The 19,918-nt window shown below is 42.8% G+C and overlaps 1 protein-coding gene and 1 pseudogene across 3 annotated transcripts; both read right to left on the reverse strand.

Annotated features, from left to right (window-relative positions):
* Positions 1-1,034: 1,034 nt before the first annotated feature.
* LOC310790262 (heterogeneous nuclear ribonucleoprotein A0-like) lies at positions 1,035-2,753 on the reverse strand. The gene has a single exon (XM_083651930.1). The coding sequence runs from the start codon at positions 2,681-2,683 to the stop codon at positions 1,745-1,747; it is 939 nt and encodes a 312-aa protein (XP_083508056.1). The 5' UTR covers positions 2,684-2,753; the 3' UTR covers positions 1,035-1,744.
* Positions 2,754-13,778: 11,025 nt separating this feature from the next.
* On the reverse strand, positions 13,779-17,576 carry LOC310790745 (heterogeneous nuclear ribonucleoprotein A0 pseudogene; annotated as a pseudogene). Of its 2 annotated transcripts, XR_014553927.1 has the most exons (4): positions 16,392-17,576; positions 15,242-15,396; positions 14,799-14,909; positions 13,779-13,892 (listed from the first exon to the last, which is right to left on the reverse strand). The product of XR_014553927.1 is annotated as a heterogeneous nuclear ribonucleoprotein A0 pseudogene (transcript). The 2 variants fall into 2 exon arrangements; XR_014553926.1 differs by lacking the exon at positions 15,242-15,396.
* Between the last annotated feature and the right edge of the window lie 2,342 nt (positions 17,577-19,918).

Genomic DNA, 19,918 nt, shown 5'->3' on the forward strand with positions numbered 1-19,918 from the left:
AGAGTGAGAGCTCTTGGTTTCTTCAACAGATTTTCTTTGTAGATTAGGCAGTTGATCCCAATTGTACTCATTGGTTGTGAGATTTGATTAGGAAAGATGTCGGTCAGTTCAAGAATGTTATGACTGGATAAGATATAAGTACATAGACATTTTAACATTAGCTGGCTGTGATCTTATTAAAATAAAACAGATGCTCTAACAGTAAAAAATAATGCAAACGGTAGAGCTGTATTTTTTTTTTCTATGGCCCAATTTGCTGCTACAAGGGAACGAGTTTGATGAGTCTTGAAAATCTTATTATTTATGATCCATTAACTGAATATCTTAAATGGGGTTAACTATATTAAGATATAAAAGCCCATGATCTGGGTCAATAATAGCTCCTCAAGAACCACGAGGTGTAGGCCTAATTCCAGGTTTGTTTTTCCCCCTCACAGTGCAGAGCTGACAAAACATGTAATGTAACATTTTTGTATAGCCCTATATATTTAAACATCTACTCGGATTGGGTTCCTAATCAAGTCAATGTAATTGACATATTGAAAGTGTCCCTTTCTTAAATAAATTATGTTAACTATAATTTAGATGTCACAAACCACGAAAATGCAGCAACAAAATACGCTAACTGAGAACAAGAAACGAGATGGAGAAAACAGGGTTCTTCCGGGGAGACAAGGAGCTGCAACCGCTGAGTAAACTAGTCTGATCCTAAAAAAATAAATAATCAAAAGCTTCCCCTCAGTCCCTCTGCCTCCCACAGCATGGGCAGGCAAATTTCAGCCTGTATAAAATGGCCGATGAGGAAATGGGGGATGGGGAAAGATTTAGAAGCAATACTCCCGCCTAGTGGTACCTTTTATTAAAGTAATTCACAGCATAGCTGTATTTAATGGATAAATTATTCAATACAAATTAATCTGTCAAGTGAAGAAAAGGTGCAAAGCACAATACCCCTGCAAATAGAAAATACTGTTTATAAACTGTTGAAATGAGCCGGTCATATACCCAGAATTAAGTGAATGCGAGATCAGAGGTTGATTTTCAAAACATTAAAAACTTTAATAATAAAAGCAGGAAGAGTAAAACATAGGGGTGAACTGAACATGAATTCCACAAACATTTTTATCTCAACTGCGAAGTATTAAGCAAAAGCATGGGCGGGACGGGAAAAAATAAAATAGGTCAATTTACAAAAAAAATAAAAATAAGCAGTTATCAAAATAATCAGTGACATTTCTCGAACTTAATACGTTGTCACGAAATCTTAAGATCAAGAAACTCAAGCAACCAAAAACCCAAGTCTCACTGCTACCAACTCCATTGATACCCTGAGTTCACGATGCAAAAACAACACATATCTGGCTGGCTTGCAAAGACAAACAATTCCATACTTAAATTTTGAAGCAGTGACTGACAATGATTGCGATTTTACATCAAAATAAAATAAGGTAACCCCCCAGACATAACAAAAGTACATTTCAGCAAAGTTTAATTATTGGGAGTAAAGTCCGTATCCGTAATGTCTGTTGAATGTGTGAGGACGACAGATGGGGGTAGAGGGGTTTCAGGACAGTCCCATTCATTTTATGTGGGTGATGGGCGCTTCTCCCTCCGTTGGAAATCAACAAAGACCGCCCCACCCCCCACCCGGGCCGGTGTGTGATGTGTGTGTAAATTCAGTTCGATGTAATCAGATTTTTCCTCTCCCCCCATGGACATTGCAAAAACTCAAAAAGGAAGCTAGTTAATAGCCTCCATATCCTCCACCACCACCCCTGCCGCCGTATGAGCCGCCACCGCCGCCGCCCCCTCTAGCGTAAGGAGCCGCGCTCCTCTGTTGGGAGTAGCCGCCGGTCTTCATGGCACCGTAACCGGAGGATTGCTGTCCATAGTCTCCCCCAAAGTCACTGTACCCGTTGCCGTATGAGCCTCCCATCTGGCTGTAGCCGCCGCCACCACCATACCCCCCCTGGCCGTAGCCGCCATTACCGTATCCTCCGCTATAGCCGCCATCACTGTAGCCACCGCCGTAGCTACCACCGCCATAGCCGCCTCCGTAGCCTCCACCTCTCCCGCCACCATAGCCGTTGTAAGACATGCCGCCGCCTCTTCCCCCGCGGCCTCTGCCTCCCCGGCCGCCGCCGGCCTGCATCTCCTGCTTGGTCAGGGCTTTCTTCACCTCCACTTTGTGTCCGTTGACGGTGTGGAACTTCATCAGCACGGCCTTGTCGGCGGAGTCGTTGTCCTCGAAGTAGACAAAGCCGAAGCCTCTCTTCCTGCCGGTCTCTTTGTCGGAGATGACTTCTACCTTCTCCACCAGGCCGTACTGGGAGAAATAATCGGTCAGGTGGTCACCCTCGATGTCGTCTTTCAACCCGCCGACGAAGATCTTCTTGACTTTGGCCAGGGCTTCTGGCCTGTTAGCATCTTCCCGGGCCACGGCCCTCTTCACCTCCACGCTGTTGCCATCTACGACATGTGGCCTAGCGGCCATTGCTGCGTCGGCCTCCTCGGTTGACGAGTAGGTTACAAAGCCGAAACAGCGGGAGCGCTGCAGCTGCTGGTTCAGAACCACCACGCAGTCGGTCAGCGAACCGAACTGCTCAAAATGCTGGCGGAGGCCATCGTCGGTGGTCTCCACGTTCAGTCCCCCGACAAAAAGCTTGCAAAGTTGGTTCGTCATGATTGAACTCGGACTGAGAAAGAAACACTGCTAAGCTCTGTCCCTCTTCTTCTTCAATGGAGAAATGGGATGGGCCGTCCCCTTGACTCTTGCCTGCGTATTACATACGTGGCTAGCGCTGATTGGTTGTCTCGAAACCAACTCCACCCACATTGACGTTCAAACGATTATGCTGCCTTCATATCCTATCGGAAATGTCTTAATACCGTTGTTCTGATTCCCGTGTAGTTATGTACAGTTTTTCAGAGACGTGCCTTGAGGGAGAAACAGGGAGGCGCATGGGAGCTATGGCAAAAGTGATGCATACTGGCTAATCAATCAATCAAACAAACAAACAAATTGATGCGCATTTCTCAATTTTGTGATGTAGCAACAAATGCTTGATACAGCACAGGCAGGTTTTCATTCCCGCCAAAGACCACACCAGGTGATTTCACTGATTAGCTCCGGTCTCTGGTTAAAGGTTAATGAAATCACCTGGTGTAGTCATTGGCGGGAATGAAAACCTGCCATGGCACGTTGCTGCCATGTGCCTGTCATATTTATTTACGAGATCCGATCCCGGAAGAAACATTTAGGGCAAGCACCTGAAGGCAGCATTAGACATGATTGCCAAGAAAACTGCTTTTACATAACATCTCACATGTTAAATGACTATAGTATATGGGAATGGATTATGCTTAGTAGTTCAGTATTTTATAGCATGCTGATTACTTTTGCCACATCAAAATTACAGTGATCACCCGACTCTGCAGGGCCATCGATATCAACAGTCTAAAAGCTTACATCGTGCATCATGTAAGATTTCAGTTGATCATTTCATAACAGCTCGCACTGCCCAGAATTACTCAAGACATTCAACATACATCACTATGTGCAATGTTCATCTGCAGTTTTAATTTCGAAGTATAAACCATTTGGCCTTCCAGTCATCTTAATCCTTCTTAGTCAATTTATGTATTGTATTTCATGCTTCTTTTTTTATACAATTTCCAAATTTCTGAAGACGTGGAATTGCCAAAGAATGTTCCCATATATTTCCAGACCTATGTACCGGTAGTAAACATGTGCAAGGGCGTGGGGTGCAACACACACACACACACACACACACAAACTACACTACCAAAACATTACCCCCAGTTGCTTTGACAGCTCGTCTGTTGTCTCTCTGGGCAAAGTGCCCTCTTACCTTGCAGTCTGCACACTTGTCGGTCATTAAACACTTTGTGCATTCTGAAGGTATGGGTAAGGTGGGTCAGATGGAGCAACCTCAACATATCAGAATCCTATTTGCTTCAAAAAGTCAGCGGTTATTGTTTTAAAAGATAAAGTTTGATGAGAATCGGCTAGTTGTCTCAGACCTGACACCCGACACATGCGCACTGGCATAATTTACTCTTCTAAAGACATTTTAGCCACAGCCCCCAAACGCATGACAGCAAAGATAGTCAGAAAGATGGCAGATGTGACACATTGCTCAAATTGCCAACAACCTTTTGGGGGGGAAAGGCCCAAAAGGGTCAAATCGGCGCAAACTTCAACATGCACTAGCCCAGAACTTCAAAATTCGTTTTTCCAGCAGTATCACCAAATTATGCCAGTGCACATGCATCAGGTGTCTGGCCCCAGACAAATAGCGGATTCTTGTCAAACCTCTTTTAGAACAATAACAACTAACTTCTTGAAGCAACTATGATTCTGATATGTTAAGGTTGTTCCATCTGACGCTGCCCATACCTTCAGAATGCAGAAATAACGTGCTATTGTGCCCCATACAGATTTGCAGAAGTAATCAGACTGTAAGGTAAGAGGGCGCTTTGAACAGAGTCAACAGAGAAGCTGTCAAAGCGTCTGAGCGTAAACCAAAACACTGCAAACATGTCTAGAAAATCAAATAATTCATTCAAAACCCTAGCATGTTCTCTTCTCACAGGAACATTGTGTTTCGTCAACATTTCATAGAAAATAATAACATGGTATTACAGAAACTGCATTACTTAACGTGTCAGTTCTACCTTTACCATATTCCTTCAGTGACATAATTGTAAAGGCTGTACTCTATTTGCAGTAGGAAATTACTGCAAGAGACCAACAAAAATCTGTAATATACTGTAGCTGCTGGTTACAAGTTGCGTCAAAATAAAACACAAACAGAAAAGGGCACAGAAGACAAAAGAAAAATACAGTACTTTCTTTTATATACCCAGTCTTCTGCATTTTGCTGCCCTTTTTACAGTATATGGTCATGCAATTGAAAGATCCTCGATACCTGAGTACTGTAAGACCCTTTTTTACATTGAATAGAAGTCATTCAAATTCTCATCTTTGGAGGGAAAAAATATTTCAATGAATGAAACAGAAACCCTGTATCAAAATACATAATAATATAAAAAAATATATACTTGTGATGTTAAGATTACATATGGAGAGAAACTGGCTGTAAAGCATTACAAATATATATATATTAAGGTTAAGATTGTATTTTTAATGCCCTAAAGCAGAAGACCTACTTTTAGTCAAATTTACATTCTGGCTGACTTGATGCTGGTTCAGTAAATGCTGGAAAGTCATCTCAATCTCATCCGAGAGATGTTTTTATTTCTTCTTTTCTGTTGGCATATTCCATCATCTGGGTTCCATTGGACACAATGTAAAGGCAATTTAAAGTAATTAACCAGAAAGTCAGATTTCAGCCTCTGGGAAGCACTGGTTTCAGGTGGGGTGCTATTTATATCGCATGCCATTCACAACTTGATCCGATAAATACCATCTTTTAATTTAGACAGAAGAAAAAGACAGTAGTTTGTGGATATTACTGGCTTTTTGGGGCAATCTAAAAGGGGCTTAAATCTCTCCAACTTACACTAGACGGGAATCCTGTGATTGGTGTATAAATTCAATCAGTTGTTTCTAAATAGCAATACAATATAGACGGTTTTTACTTGACAACAAAAACATTCTAAATTGAACCCCCGCTCACTTCCTGTTGCAGTGTTTGCTATGGACATAAAAGAAAAAGAAACATTCAAGTGCAGGACTGACCATTCCGTGAAAACCGTCTGAGCGGCGAAAACAAAAGTAACAATGTCGAGTGAATATTTCTGCAGTTTGCCGAATGCTGAGAAAAAGGAAGTGCTGTGGGGTTGCGCTCTGGTGAGAACCGTCTATACAGGGGTGGCCAACCTGAGGCTCTCATGCTCTTTGCTCGTTCTTATGCGGCTCTTTGCTCGTTCTTATTCAAATTGTGTGTGTTTTTAACACACTGCCTGTTACAGGCCATGCTTTGTGTGTGTGTGTTTTTAACACACTGCCTGTTACAAGCCATGCTTTGTGTGTGTGTGTTTTTAACACACTACCTGTTACAGGCCATGCTTTGTGTGTGTGTGTGTTTTTAACACACTGCCTGTTACAGGCCATTCTTTGTGTGTGTGTGTGTGTGTGTGTGTGTGTGTGTGTGTGTTTTAACACACTACAGTACCTGTTACAGGCCATGCTTTGTGTGTGTGTGTGTGTGTGTGTGTGTAACTGTGTATGTGTATTTTAACACACTACAGTACCTGTTACAGGCCATGCTTTGTGTGTGCGTGTTTTTAACACACTGCCTGTTACAGGCCATGCTTGTGTATACCACCGTTTCAGTGTGAGAGCCAACCACTTCAAACCAATCATAAACCTTGATAACAGACTCACTTTTTCCAAAAAAAATGTGCCAAGCTCTGAGACAGTAACACTTGCATCATATCAAGTAGCGTGCTACATTGCCTGTGCTAAAAAGCCAGCGTAGGGTTATGGTTTGGGTTACGGTTAAATAGCAAAAAAGTTAGTGACTTGCAAGTTGACTATGAACACACGTGAACCGCGGTCTCTGATGTGTTTTATGCCTCCTAGTACAAACAGTGATGAGAACAGCCTGATATACATGTGGCTCTTTGCAGTGTCAAGGCCATTCTGTGGGCTCATATAGTCTCTGACTGGGTGGCCACCCCTGATATAGGACATATTGTGTTTCAATATACAGTGTGAACTGAGGTGCACTTCAACTTGAGCCTACAAGTTAGCTTCAGGACATGAGGTTATGTGGGGCGTCTGGGTAGTGTAGAGATACAAGCACTCGCCTAAGGGAGACCTGGGTTCAATTCAGCGGTACTGAATCCGGCTTGGTCAGACGTTCCTAGACACACAATTGACCATGTCTATGGGTGGGAACCCGGTGGGGTGTGTGTCCACGTCGCTGCACTAGTGCCTCCTCTGATCAGTCGGGCGCCTGTTCAGGGGAGGGGAACTGGGGGGGGGGGGGGGGGGGGGGGGCTTTCCATGCGCTGCGTCCTGCCGGTGAAACTCTGCACATGTATCGGAGGAAGCATGTGCTAGTCTACCACTCTACACTGAATAAGCAGACGCTGCTTTTTAAAGAGTCAAATGCGAGTACTTTTCAAGCACTTTCAGAGCACTGAGAGCAGATGGTCGCCCTGATGACGCGGAGTGAAGCAGAGCTGAACGGAAAAATGCTCCCTTTTGACACATCACATTTTTTCACTTCACGAGAAGCAAATTATAACTTTCAAATATAAATTTGCCCCAAAGGAAATTCAAATCACATTTTAATTAACGATTGTGCCTTTAACAAGTCAATTCTATCAATCCTGTGAGCGGCACCGGAAAAAATATTTGTCCAATGTCCATTTAAATATCGAGTTTGAACGCTGCTAAATGTAGGAAAACAGGCCAGAGTGGTGACTGGGCATCTGTCCTCACATTCAGCTCCACACTGTGTGATACAAGCTCAGCGGCAGCAGACAGGAGCCAGACTGTCAGACGCAAGCGGGAGTGAAATGCTGACTTGTGCAGATTGGACTTGATCTGTAGCCACTATCCAAAGATGAATATCAATACAATTAAAATGCAGTGATGATCAGGGATGCACAAGTCATTTTTTTCAAGTCCAAGTCAAGTCTCTTATGGTTGTAATGAGTGTTTTATCATCTGTAAACATGTTTGCCAACCCTCCATAGGAGCTAGTTGACTTTCAATGTCAACTAGCATGTCAGTCACATTATGACTGACATGTCAGGTGCCTGATCAAGTTTAATGTGGTCGATCCAGCATCCTTTATTTTGATAGAGCAGAAGTTGCATTTAGCAATTGTTGTTGTTTGGGCCTTATGTGAAGTTATTATAGCCAAAGGTTAATATGACAAATTCCAGGGAAGAAGAAAAAAGCAGGGGGGGGGCTAAGCTTGTTCTGATTCTGAGCAATTTAATTATAATCACTTTGATAAACAAAACTGGTAAAAAAAATAAGAGTGTTCTGTGGTTCAATCGAATTTCAATGACTTTTTAAGCACTGTTAAAAAATGGGCTATGTTCAAGGTCATCCAAGCACTTTGTCTGAACCCTGTGATAACCTTGCTCCACACCAACATGAGGCGAAGAAACATGTGATAGTATAGCGCAGTGTTGTAGTTCAAGTCACTATAGACCCTTTTAATGTTTGTCAACAGCGATGATGTACTTTGTGGGCGGAGCCAGACTGGTTACAGGAGGTTACAACTAGCAGTTCAGCTGTCACAGAAATATGGAAGATCCCAACGCCTCCTCCACATATTTTAAAGCTTCACCAGCAACAGACAGGTTACCTTACACAAATAAGCAAACTCTTTCAATGGTGTGAGGTTTCTTGACCCGTACTCACTGTCAGGATGGGTCTAGGATCCAATACATCGCCAAAGTTGCAGTGCCGGACATCCTCATATTCCTAGTGGGAATGTCCAGCGTATATACGCATATGGCACAAGACGTTTTTTTCCTGTATTCCCGGGGATCTCTCTCGTTTCGGCTTGAGTTCCTCAGAGTTTTGGATACTGCGATGCATGCGCAACTAACCCTGTGACGTCCACATGTAGCACATGTAGGTGGAACACATGCCTGGCATTGCACAAAATTGAATAATGTCAATATGAATATAGCTATCAATATCTTATGTCAAATTATTAGGGCCTATTACAAAAAAACAAAAAGTTCCAACTTCCGAGTCTGAATGTATGAATGTTCGAGTCAAAGTCATCAGGACTCAAGTCCAAGTCGAGTCACGAGTCGTGAAAATGTGTCGAGGAATCCTGAAGATAAATCCAATACCTTTTTAAGACCTTTTTGAAGGCTTTTTCCAATATGTTAAAGCCCCATTCAGCAACTTTTCCAAGTTTCGCTATTGGGGAAACAGCACCCTCTGGGTGCATTAGTATTGGTATCGCCGTTCACTTCAAAGTCAACAAAACACAGCGCCATGTACATGTACATGTTGTGACATTGGGTACTCACCACGTGAAATAATAATCCATAGTTATGTGAAACGTCATTTTCGTAGCAAATACACACCGAGTTACTTCCTTGTTTTCCTGAACACAGCGCTGTACAGTGCATGCGCGGTATGCCGCTCATGCTGTCTCCGGGACGCCGGCACAAAAATGCTTAGTGCCAGGAGAGGCCTTTGGAGGGCGCTGTGGGACCAATAGAGGTGACATTCTCCCTCTTAGAATACACTGGACCATCTTCAATGACTAGAAAGCTGTTATATTAAGGTGAAAAAGTGACTGATTGGGGCTTTAAGACCTCATTGCCACGTTGACCACATCAGCGATAGAGGGGTGTAAATCACAAGTTTCACACAATACGATATAGATTATTTGGACAATGATGCATTATTTGCCGATATCACAAAGTCTGCCACCATATGATTTAGATTCAATTCAGGGGTATGCGATCGATATGAGACAAAATTGCATGACTTTTCCAAAACTTTAAAGGATTTGACCAATTTCATGACTTTTGCAGGCATGGTTCCAACCATCTTAAACATCAACCTTTTCAAGGACTTTCCAGACCCAATTCCCTCAAATTCAACATGGCATAAATTGAGACACGGCTCACAGTCAATTTCTGAGAATATTTATAACTAGGCGATTCCTAGGCTCACCCGCTACACGGGCTCGCCCGCCCTGCAGCTCACAAAATGTTATTGCCCTTAAAGGAACACTCCGCCCATTTTCAACCAGCTTTGTATCATTAGAACATCAGTAGTATATCAGAAAACTGTAAACGGTTTTGAAGTCTGTCATTTAATTTGACAGTTATTGAGTGTTAAAGTGTAACTCAAATTAATAACTCATTAACTCAAATCAACTCTCAATAACTGTCAAACTAGATGCATGACTTCAAAACCGTCATCTAGTTTGACAGTTATTGAGAGTTGATTTGAGTTAGAGTTATTAATTTGAGTTAGTGTGGACCAGTGATGTCACTGGTCCACACTTTAACACTCAATAACTGTCAAATTAAATGAGACTTCAAAACAGTTTTCTGATATACTACTGGGGCCGGTTGCACCAACTGGTCTTAACTATGCCTGGTCGTAACTCCTACGTCGGTCTTAGTTAAGACCATGGACTTACGCCTGTTGCACCAACACGGCTTATGTCTGGTCTTAACTATGCTGGTCGTAGCAATGCGCGTCCATGTGAATTGCCAGGGAATGCACCCTGATTGGATGATGTTGCAAAAAATGTGCCTCGCGACCTGCTTGGAGCACTGTGCCACTACGCTCTCTCAGCCACTACTGTAAAACACCCTCCCTCCTCCCATCCTCCCTCGCTCCGGGGGAAAAATGGCGGCTATTGAGCAGACAGTCAGTCTGAATGAAATTGAATGTAACGTTCCCAATTCTATGTATTAACTTCTAAAAAACTAACGCCAACATTTTGGAAGGCGGGTTAGGTTAACTAGTTAGTTATAATCTAACGTCGTGCTTTCAAAGACGGCGAACTGGCGGTGTTACGACGATGACGGTCAAAAAGGTCTCCGCGGAGATCTCTGTTACAGGCAGGCTCTACGCCTCCTCCTGACGAGGCGTAGGAGTTATGCCTGGTCTTAGTGAAAATAAGGCTTAAGTCGTCTTGGTGCAACCGGCGTAGCTGTTAGGTCGTAAAGTTACGACCAACTTAGCTTAAGACCAGTGTAAGACCAGTTGGTGCAACCGGCCCCTGATGTTCTAATGTTACAAAGCTGGTTGAAAATGGGCAGTGTTCCTTACATGCACGCGGGTGTGTGTGCCCCTTACGTTTACATCATCAGTCTTATGACATCACTGATGACATCATCAGTGACTTGACGTCAATGACATCAGTGATGTCACAATGCTGATGTCACTGATGACATCATCAGTGATGTCACAATGGGCAATTGCTCAAGTGACATCACTTATGGAACAGAGCCCACATTGCCAAATTATAATAGATATAGAGGAATCCGCTTATATTGATCAAAAAGCTTGGTCCCAAATCATTCTATACACATGCTGTGTAAATAAGTCGCTTATAGTGATCAATACTCCGCTTACAATGATCATTTTGGGCCCCAGCTGATAACAATGGAAAAAAGGTTTGAAACTACAGTAATTGTATTTATTTATTTTTACTTACAAACAGCCAAAAATGAGCCAACAAGATACAGCAGCGATACTCGCGAGATCGCGGCATCTGTCTGTGGAGAGATGGCAGCGTCTATGTGAGACAGCTGTGCTTGAAACAGCTGGAGGCCTAACTTAAGTGTATGGATTTTTAAATTCAAATAACATTCCTTTACTTTATATGCACTGTAGTCATGTAATACATATACAAATGTCAATTAGATGGTAATCTGCATGAGAAATAAAGAGAAAGATTTTGTTTTAATGCTCATCCGCTTATAGTATCAATTTGAGCCGTCCCAAGGTGATCACTATAAGAGTGCACTGTATATAGATAGATGAGAACTAGCAGGCTTTACAGAAGCTCACAGAAAAAGAGGTTTGAACGTGTGAAGAGAAAACCTCTCCACTGTGCTGTTTCATGTCAAGTAAAACAAATCTAAAGAACCTCAATTGCCTATTCTTGCACAAAATACAGTTAGGACATTGGACACAATACTCATCATTTTGGCTCTGCACACAATCACAATGGACTTGAAATGAAACAAGGTGTACTTAAACTGCAGACTTCCAGCTTTAACTTGAGGGCATTTACATCCAAATCAGGTGACCGGTGTAGGAATTTCATTACATTTTAAAGTAATTGGACAATCATCCAATGAGTTCTGAAACATTTGGCTGATTATGAGCAAATATTGCCCGAAACACTTCAGAATTCATCCTGCTGCTGTTATCAGCAGTCACATCATCAATAAATACAAGGGGTTCTATAGAGAGGCAAAGTGGAACGTCACTTCCTGCTTCAGCACTGTACCTGAGAATTTCATCCGTCATTTATTTTCCCATAGACATTTAGTAAAAATGCTTATAAAATAGTTTCACTTCGTCGAACCAAACGGTTCAGCTAACGCTATAATTGGGAGAGAACATAGAACATTTAACTCGGACCAAAACAAAAAAAAACATTGAAAAAATATTTTCTTTAAACCCACACTTTTTTTTGTTTTGGTCCCGGTGAAATGTTATGCGATCTCTCCTGTTTCTAAATATATCTGTATTGTTTGTTTTGAACCAGTAAAACTATTTTTATACGCATTTTACGAAATGTGTATGGGAAAATAAATGGTGGATGAAAATCCCTGGTACAGTGGTAAAGCAGGAAGTAGGCGGTCACTTTGCCTCTCTATGGACAGCCATACATGCCCATGCGTGGCCAATTGGATGATTATGTTAGTTTGTCCAATTACTTTTGGTCCCTTCAAATGTAATGCAATCTCTACACCGTTCACCTGATTTAGATGTAAATACCCTCTTATTAAAGTCTGCAGTTAAAGCGCATCTTGATTGTTTCATTTCAAGTCCATTGTGGTGGTGCAGTGGTTCTCAAATGGGGGTCCAGGGACCCCCAGCAAAAAGGGGGGTAATTTATTTTCGCTATAATTCCATTCATAAGTAACACAATGACTATTTTGGTCATGTTTTATACACTTTCTGTAATAAAACATCTAAAAGCATCATTCTTATTATCATATGGGGGACCGTGGGACAAAATCCTATCAAATGGGGGTCCGTGGTCTAATCTTTGTCAGTTTAGGGGTCCTTCATTTGAAGAAAATCGAGAACCACTGGTGTAGGCATACAGAGCCAAAATGATGAAGATTGTGTATAATGTCGAAATATATATGGACCTAACTATATAAATGCAAGCGCTTTTCATGGCCCATGTCCATTTTCAAAGTTTTAAGGCCTTCATTTTTTTTACCTCAAATTCAAACTCCTCCCAGGCCTGGAAAACGAGATTTTGACAGTCTATGGATTTTCCAGGTTCTCCATGACCACGGGAACCCTCGTTTTTCATTGACATGTCTGGAAGAGCTCAGAAACTAAATGGTCAAATTATGTTTTAGTTGTTTTTTGTGATTTGATATAAATGTAACCGATCGGGTTAGTCTCAAATAGATCGCACACCCCAGAAGTGAATCGAATCAAAATCATATTGTAGCGGACTGTTTTATCAGGAAATACTGTATCGTCATCAAAAGAATCAATATATCATTGTATCATTGAAACTTAGGATTCCCACACCTGTTGATATTGCAACAGATGGCTATTTGTGCCTTCACAATATATTCATATTTTTAATAAAATCATCAGTATGTGCATATAACTATAAATGGGTAACAGCAAATAACAGAACACCTCAACGTATGGTATGTTCAGAAAAGTACATCACTTTACTGTAATGCAGCCTTTAGAACCAGGAAAGACACTTCTGCGACATCACCATATCCAAAATCGAAGATACCCAGTCTCATGATGAAATCGATATATTGCCCAGCCCTACTCAAACGTTTCAAAATTCAAACCAAGGTGACTCAAACACCTGGCCCAGGTGACCTGGGTAAATTGTATCGCCACTTCTGTGGAAACTCTGCTCCTTCTGCATCCTACGGACTCACTCCTCGAAAATCCGTCCAGCCTTGCAATCACCAACACCACAATGATAATCTTTAGTGCGACGCTTCCTGTTCATCGTTATTCAACTCCTTTATGAAAGCCATTACCAGGGAACTAGAATGGAAACATGCTACAACATTAACCTCCTCTTCAAACGTTTGAAAGTAACACAACAGTAAGTCTTTGTATAAATATATTTATTTTTGATTTATTTTAAAAAAATAGCAACATGTCCGGCGTTTCCACGTTCTCCATACTACAGGATGATCAGAAACTGTCAAGCCCGTCTAGCCTAAAAAAAGGATAAGAGAATAAAATGTAGTAAAATGCACACCACCGCCAACACAATACAAAGCTTCACATACAAGTAGTTCTTTGTCAGATTGTACCTAAATGTGCCATGCTGGATGTCCCCAAGCATCAAGTTCAAACAAAGTTTAATTTAAAAAAAATATGTAATTGTTCATATCTTTTGTGTACTTTTATAATCAGATTTACACACGAACCTCGCCAAATGTTAATTTAAAATTCATGGTTATTTCAGCTCCATTTTAAGCCGCTGGTGTGACAATGCTTGTGGAAAGCCCAGCAATGTAAGCCCATAAAATCCTTTGATTTAGAGCCACATTTCCTCTGGAGCACAGCTCCCATGCCAACACAGACATAACATAGAAATAGTGTTAAATTGATCATTTTAAGCCTTGCTCTGGTATAAAATGCTGATCTTAGCAATTACCGTTGGATTTGCTCAGTTTAAAAAGAGCAAAAGCAGGTCCGACATACACCTTCACCATTTAAAAAATACAAACTTCACAGTATTGTGGAGAAAGTGAGATTACAGCCTGTAGTATTTGGTATTTATAGTATTTGTCTGCATTTGGATGCTCGCCCCCCGTTTTATTTCAGTTGGTTTGGGCAACTGAACGTGGACATTCACTGGGACATCACAGACTGCTCATTGATTCCTCTGAGATCAACGACTTTGATTCCCCTCTTCACCTAAAAGCAATACGTCTGAAAGCTCATACTCAGCCACAAGAGGCAGAGTTCATAGCTTTTTAACGGGGACGGGGGGGGGGGTCCAAAAATGTACCACCATCACTTGTGTAGTATGACCTTTCAGATATAAACCTTGGGTTAGGGTTATCATAGTACAGATTGATCACACTGGGGAATCCATCCTGGAATCTGACATCACCTGAGGGGGAGAAGGAGCGACCATCTCACCGGTCCCCCCGTCGGCGTGGAGACACACACCCCACCGGGGTGTGATGTCCTGGCACCCTGGCACCCAGGTTACCATAGCAACCTGGAGGGGAGATGGGAGAGAAACAGAATGAAAAACTGTGCAGTTGGAAGGTTTCCTGGAGGAGACGCCAATTTATCGTTCCATTTTGTTTCATTTAATGGCGGAACAAAACTTGGGTCCCTCCGCCCACTTAAAAATTTATTAAGAAAGGACCAAATTGAGTAGAACCCCCATTATTTAATATTAGCTAAATTAGACTTATTTAAAGCTATGAGTCAGAAAAGTAAAAAGTTGTTCCTTTAAGATAAAACATGGTACACTTGTGCACCATCTCAAGAGAAATCCCATACATGGTTGACCAACACATAGTGAAGACAGGTTGATTTACATACCTAGTTTGCTGGATGTGGATATCCTAAAGAGATATTTCAGACTCCTATCACAATCGACCCCAGGTAATCAACAGGGTCCTGATGTACAACAAACAACAAACTGCTGCTACGGCTATTTTGGCTGGGATAGCCTACTGGGATACGAGTAAGAACACCTAAATGTAGGAATAATCAAAGATAAATATCAGAGCCCCCATGTCCACATAAAGATATGTATTCAAGAAAGAACATAAAGGTTAGAGATGAACAATGTCCACAAATTACTTTTAAAAACAAGGCAAAACCCTACAAAGCCTCCATGCATTGGCTGTGTGTAGACTACAACCGTTGTCCATTTCACCCACCTGAGAGTAGGGCATTTAACAGTGGGAAAGATGCCATGTAACTAATGTTCAACATGATGAAGTCACTTATAAAAACCTGTGGAACTTAAGGCAGCCTTGTTAAATAAGTAAAATAACTAAGCTAAGTTTGTATAACGTTTTATTTAAAATGAACATACATTATGCAAGTGTTTTTTAACAATAGTATAGTAGTAAGTTTTGATCTCCAGACATTAAAGTATACAATATACATGAGATACTGCTACAAATAAATGGAAAAGATGAACAATATAAGTAAATAATTGGACACTACGTCTATGCGTGGTGGGAATTCAACACTATTTTACACAACATAATGGGGCAAGAACAAGGAAACTGCTTGGATACTGCAGTACCACTTTCTCGCCTTTACGATTACGTAGTGAATAATTATACAAATGCAGGTAACTTTAGTTCAGTGTGACATAGCTGATAAATCCAAATCCACAACACATGCGTTCTCAACCCCATACATTGAAACCACACTATTACTCCAGGAAAACAAAACCTAATTGCTTAAAATGCAAGAAAAAGAGGAACAATAACTCCATTCCAACAAAACAATCCTACATCGAAGTTTCAACAAAAACTGGCGTACGCAAATAAAAAATAATAAGAATATCCACCTGTATAAACGACAGCTACAGCCCTCGACGTGGGGAAATAAAATAAAACGATTCACTGTATATCCACTGTATATACTTATTCGTTATTTTTCTTTTGAACGTGTCCTAGTAGTACGGCAGTTGCTCGTGTAATTCAGGCTTTCTGGGAAGTGCTCTTCCTACCTGTTTGGGTTTTTGAGGGTTGATTTGGGGGGTTCACAGTGTCCACCTTTCTGCCGTAGGTGGATTTTTCGGCAGACGCCCCATTCATTACCGAATTTGAGTTTGACTTTCAGATGCGGAGGTATGGCCGAGGGTGTATGGAGATCTTCGTTTTCAGTCCATTATCATAGCTGCAGATGGGGTTTAGTAGCTGCCATAGCCCCCTCCTCTCTGGTAGCCACCACCGCCACCCCCTCGGGTGTAGGGAGCGGCGCTCCTCTGAGCACCGTAGCCGCCGGCAGAGGGGGCTTTCATCGGGCCATAACCAGAGGTCTGCTGGGCGTAACCACTGCCGAAGTCACTGTAGCCGTTTCCACCACCATAACCTCCCATCTGGTCATAGGCGCCTGCATAGCCCCCGCCATATCCTCCTCCTCCATAGCCTCCGGCTCCGCCATACCCGCCGCCATAACCACCTCCGTATCCGCCGCCTCCGTAGCCGCCATCACTGCCGCCATAGCTGTTGTAGCCTCCTCTGCCGCCTCCGAAGCCATTTTGATTTCCTCTCATGCCCCTCATCCCCCCTCTGCCTCCCCGCATCATGCCGCCACCGGACCGGTTCGATGCCTGCATCTCCTGCTTGGTCAGGGCTTTCTTCACCTCGACCTTGTGTCCCTTGACGGTGTGGAACTTCATCACCACGGCCTTGTCGGCGGAGTCGTTGTCGGTGAAGTGGACAAAGCCGAATCCCCTCTTCCTTCCGCTCTCCTTCTCCGAGATGACTTCGGCCTTCTCGATTTCGCCGAACTGGGAGAAATACTCGGTGATGTGCTCCTCCTCGATGTCGTCTTTCAGTCCCCCAACGAAGATCTTCTTCACCTTGGCGAGGGCCTCTGGTTTATTGGCGTCTTCTCTCGCCACGGCTCTCTTCAGCTCGACCGTGGTGCCGTCGACGACATGTGGCCTAGCCGCCATTGCCGCGTCGGCCTCCTCGCCCGTCGAGTAGGTGACAAAGCCGAAACAACGGGAGCGCTGGAGCTGCTTGTTCACGACGACGACGCAGTCAGTGAGTTTACCGAACTGCTCGAAGTGCTTGCGGAGCCCCTCGTCATCGGTGTCCACGTTCAGTCCACCGACGAAAAGTTTGCAAAGTTGGTCACTCATTTTTTATAAGGATTCGTTGGCCGTTACCGGAGCGAGAATGAGCTAAGATGGAAGGTGGTGGGGGAGGAGGAACGCAGCTTGTATTTATAACACAAGACGACGTGTCACGTTGTGTGACGTCAGAAAAGCGTCGACACCTCTTCCGCTTCCGTTTGGGTGCCAAAGCAGCACAAAGTTGCAAACACATAACCCACACATAACATAAATATCACAAATAACTGTATACATAATTTTTTGTTTACACTGCATTTCCATGTATGTTTTGACTTTTTTTTAAACCAATAACATTAATGATAGTGCAGCATTCCATTTAGGTGTTCCAGTGCCAGGGCCATCATTAATGCATTAACACAATTAACATAGCCTAATGCTTTTGGTTCAGTGTAGGACATTTTTAAAATATTTTGGGGGCAACTTTTGCACCATTGTCAAAAGACTGGGGCATTTACAAAATTTTGGGGGCACTTAAAAAAAAGTAATTAGTGCATAATGTTGCTAAGGCCTAGTGCAGGGATACTCAACTTGCTTTGCCCGGGGGCCACTTTCGTGAAATGATAGGAGGCCAGGGGCCAGTTAATAAACAAACAATATCAATTTTTCTGTTGCAGATTGTAGGTTTTTGGGGTGTCAGTCGGAGTTTAGTCTGACAATGTTGTGCACACCGGATAGTTAGTTAGGTTAAGTAGTACATACATAAGTGCCTGGGTAGCGAGTAGACGGCGGTAGGCCTATTTGACAATTTAGCTGGAGCTCAGTCAAACTTTATTTCACTCTGTTGCATGCCGCATCTGGCCCCCCGGCCGCATATTGAGTATCACTGGCCTAGTGCCCTAGGGTGAACAACTATAGAGCCCTGCAACCTGAGGGGGACCGGCCCAACTCTAGGGCTGGGATAGGGCTGATTTTTAGATCACTAGTTAGGGCCTGGGCCAGGCCCGGGCCTGCCATTTCTTTCAATCTTTTTTAGCATTTGAACTGACACAATGTGGAGTTCAAAGTGTTTTAATGTACTTTTTTGTATAGTGTTGATTTGATAACACATAACAGGATGTGAGCTGCCAGAACCGCAAGATCTGTACAACCAACGGTGCCTCAGGAGGTCCCTGAAGATCATCAAAGACACAAACCACCCCCACAACAGTCTGTTCTCCCTGCTACCCTCAGGGAGGAGATACAGGGTCCCAAGAGCACGCACAAATCGCTTGAGGGACAGTTTCTTCTCACAGGCCACAAGACTCCTTAACATATACAAATAGTGTAGTAGCCGTACTGTACCACACTGCAGCTGCTACCATCACGTATGACTAATGTTCAATAGTATGTTTAATTAGGTATATGCTATTTGCACCTAACAGAATGTTATTATGTTTAATTATGTTTAAAGTATGTTCATGCCATTTGCACATATGTGCAGTGAATACGCCACTGTCTGTGGTGTGTCTTACTGCTTTATTGCTTGTTGCCTCTTGTTTTTATTTTTTTTGCACTATGTTGTAACGGAGTCTACAGCACAAGAATTTCACATGTGATACTTGTACTACGGAGTGACAATAAAAATCTTGAATCTTGAATAGGCTATTCAAAATTGATCAAACACATTTTAGGTTTGGGGGGAGGGGACAAGCCGTAGGGCTCCCATCGGGCTCGAAACATGTAGGGCTCGGGCCAGGCTAGGCCCTAGATTTGAGGCCCGTGCAGGACTCTATGAACAACAGCGCTGTTAGTGTTAGTGTGTTAAATTGAATGGAAATCTAAATCTTGGGGGCAATTTTTGTCCCTGGATCATGTTTTTTAGGGGCATTCTGAGATTTCTTGGGGGCATTTTTGACCTTGCCCCTGGCTAAATTCCTACACTGTTTTGGTTACACCTCAGTTCTAGTATGAAGTTACCTGGCCAGCAGCTACTTCAAATCATTTCCACTGGGATCTGAAACTGCAGAATCCGTTTGACCCCTACATTGATAGGGGTTATTTCCCCCAACAGAGCCTGTGGCAGCAGCATGGCCATAAGACAAAGGTTGTTGCAGAAGGCACGTGAGCTGGCTGATTTGTGTATGAATGGGATAAGTGTCTCTCACCAGAGACAGATGCTGTTAGCATCAGATAGCTAGGAGGATAAAAGTGTCTCTCACCAGAGACAGATGCTGTTAGCATCAGATAGCTTGGAGGGGGAAGGGGGCATTGAGACAGGAGGTGCCAACAGTATCAATAAGGAACCTCCAATCTAATCAGCTCCATTGTTGGTGTGCAAAATAGTTGTGAGGATCACACACGCTATTTCTAAACCGGTTTAGGGATTTTTCAACTACTTAGGTTACGTAATTCTCTACCTTTTTCATATCAAGCCAAGGACCACAGGGCCACATAACCTACCCCCAAATCTG

This window comes from Poromitra crassiceps (genome assembly GCF_964638095.1).
Source record: "Poromitra crassiceps genome assembly, chromosome: 15".
Taxonomy (NCBI): Eukaryota; Metazoa; Chordata; class Actinopteri; order Beryciformes; family Melamphaidae; genus Poromitra; species Poromitra crassiceps.

What these genes read in the sequence shown, in the direction of transcription:
- LOC310790262 (XM_083651930.1), bottom strand. Translation starts at nt 2,683, where the DNA reads ATGACGAACCAACTTTGCAAGCTTTTTGTCGGGGGACTGAACGTGGAG.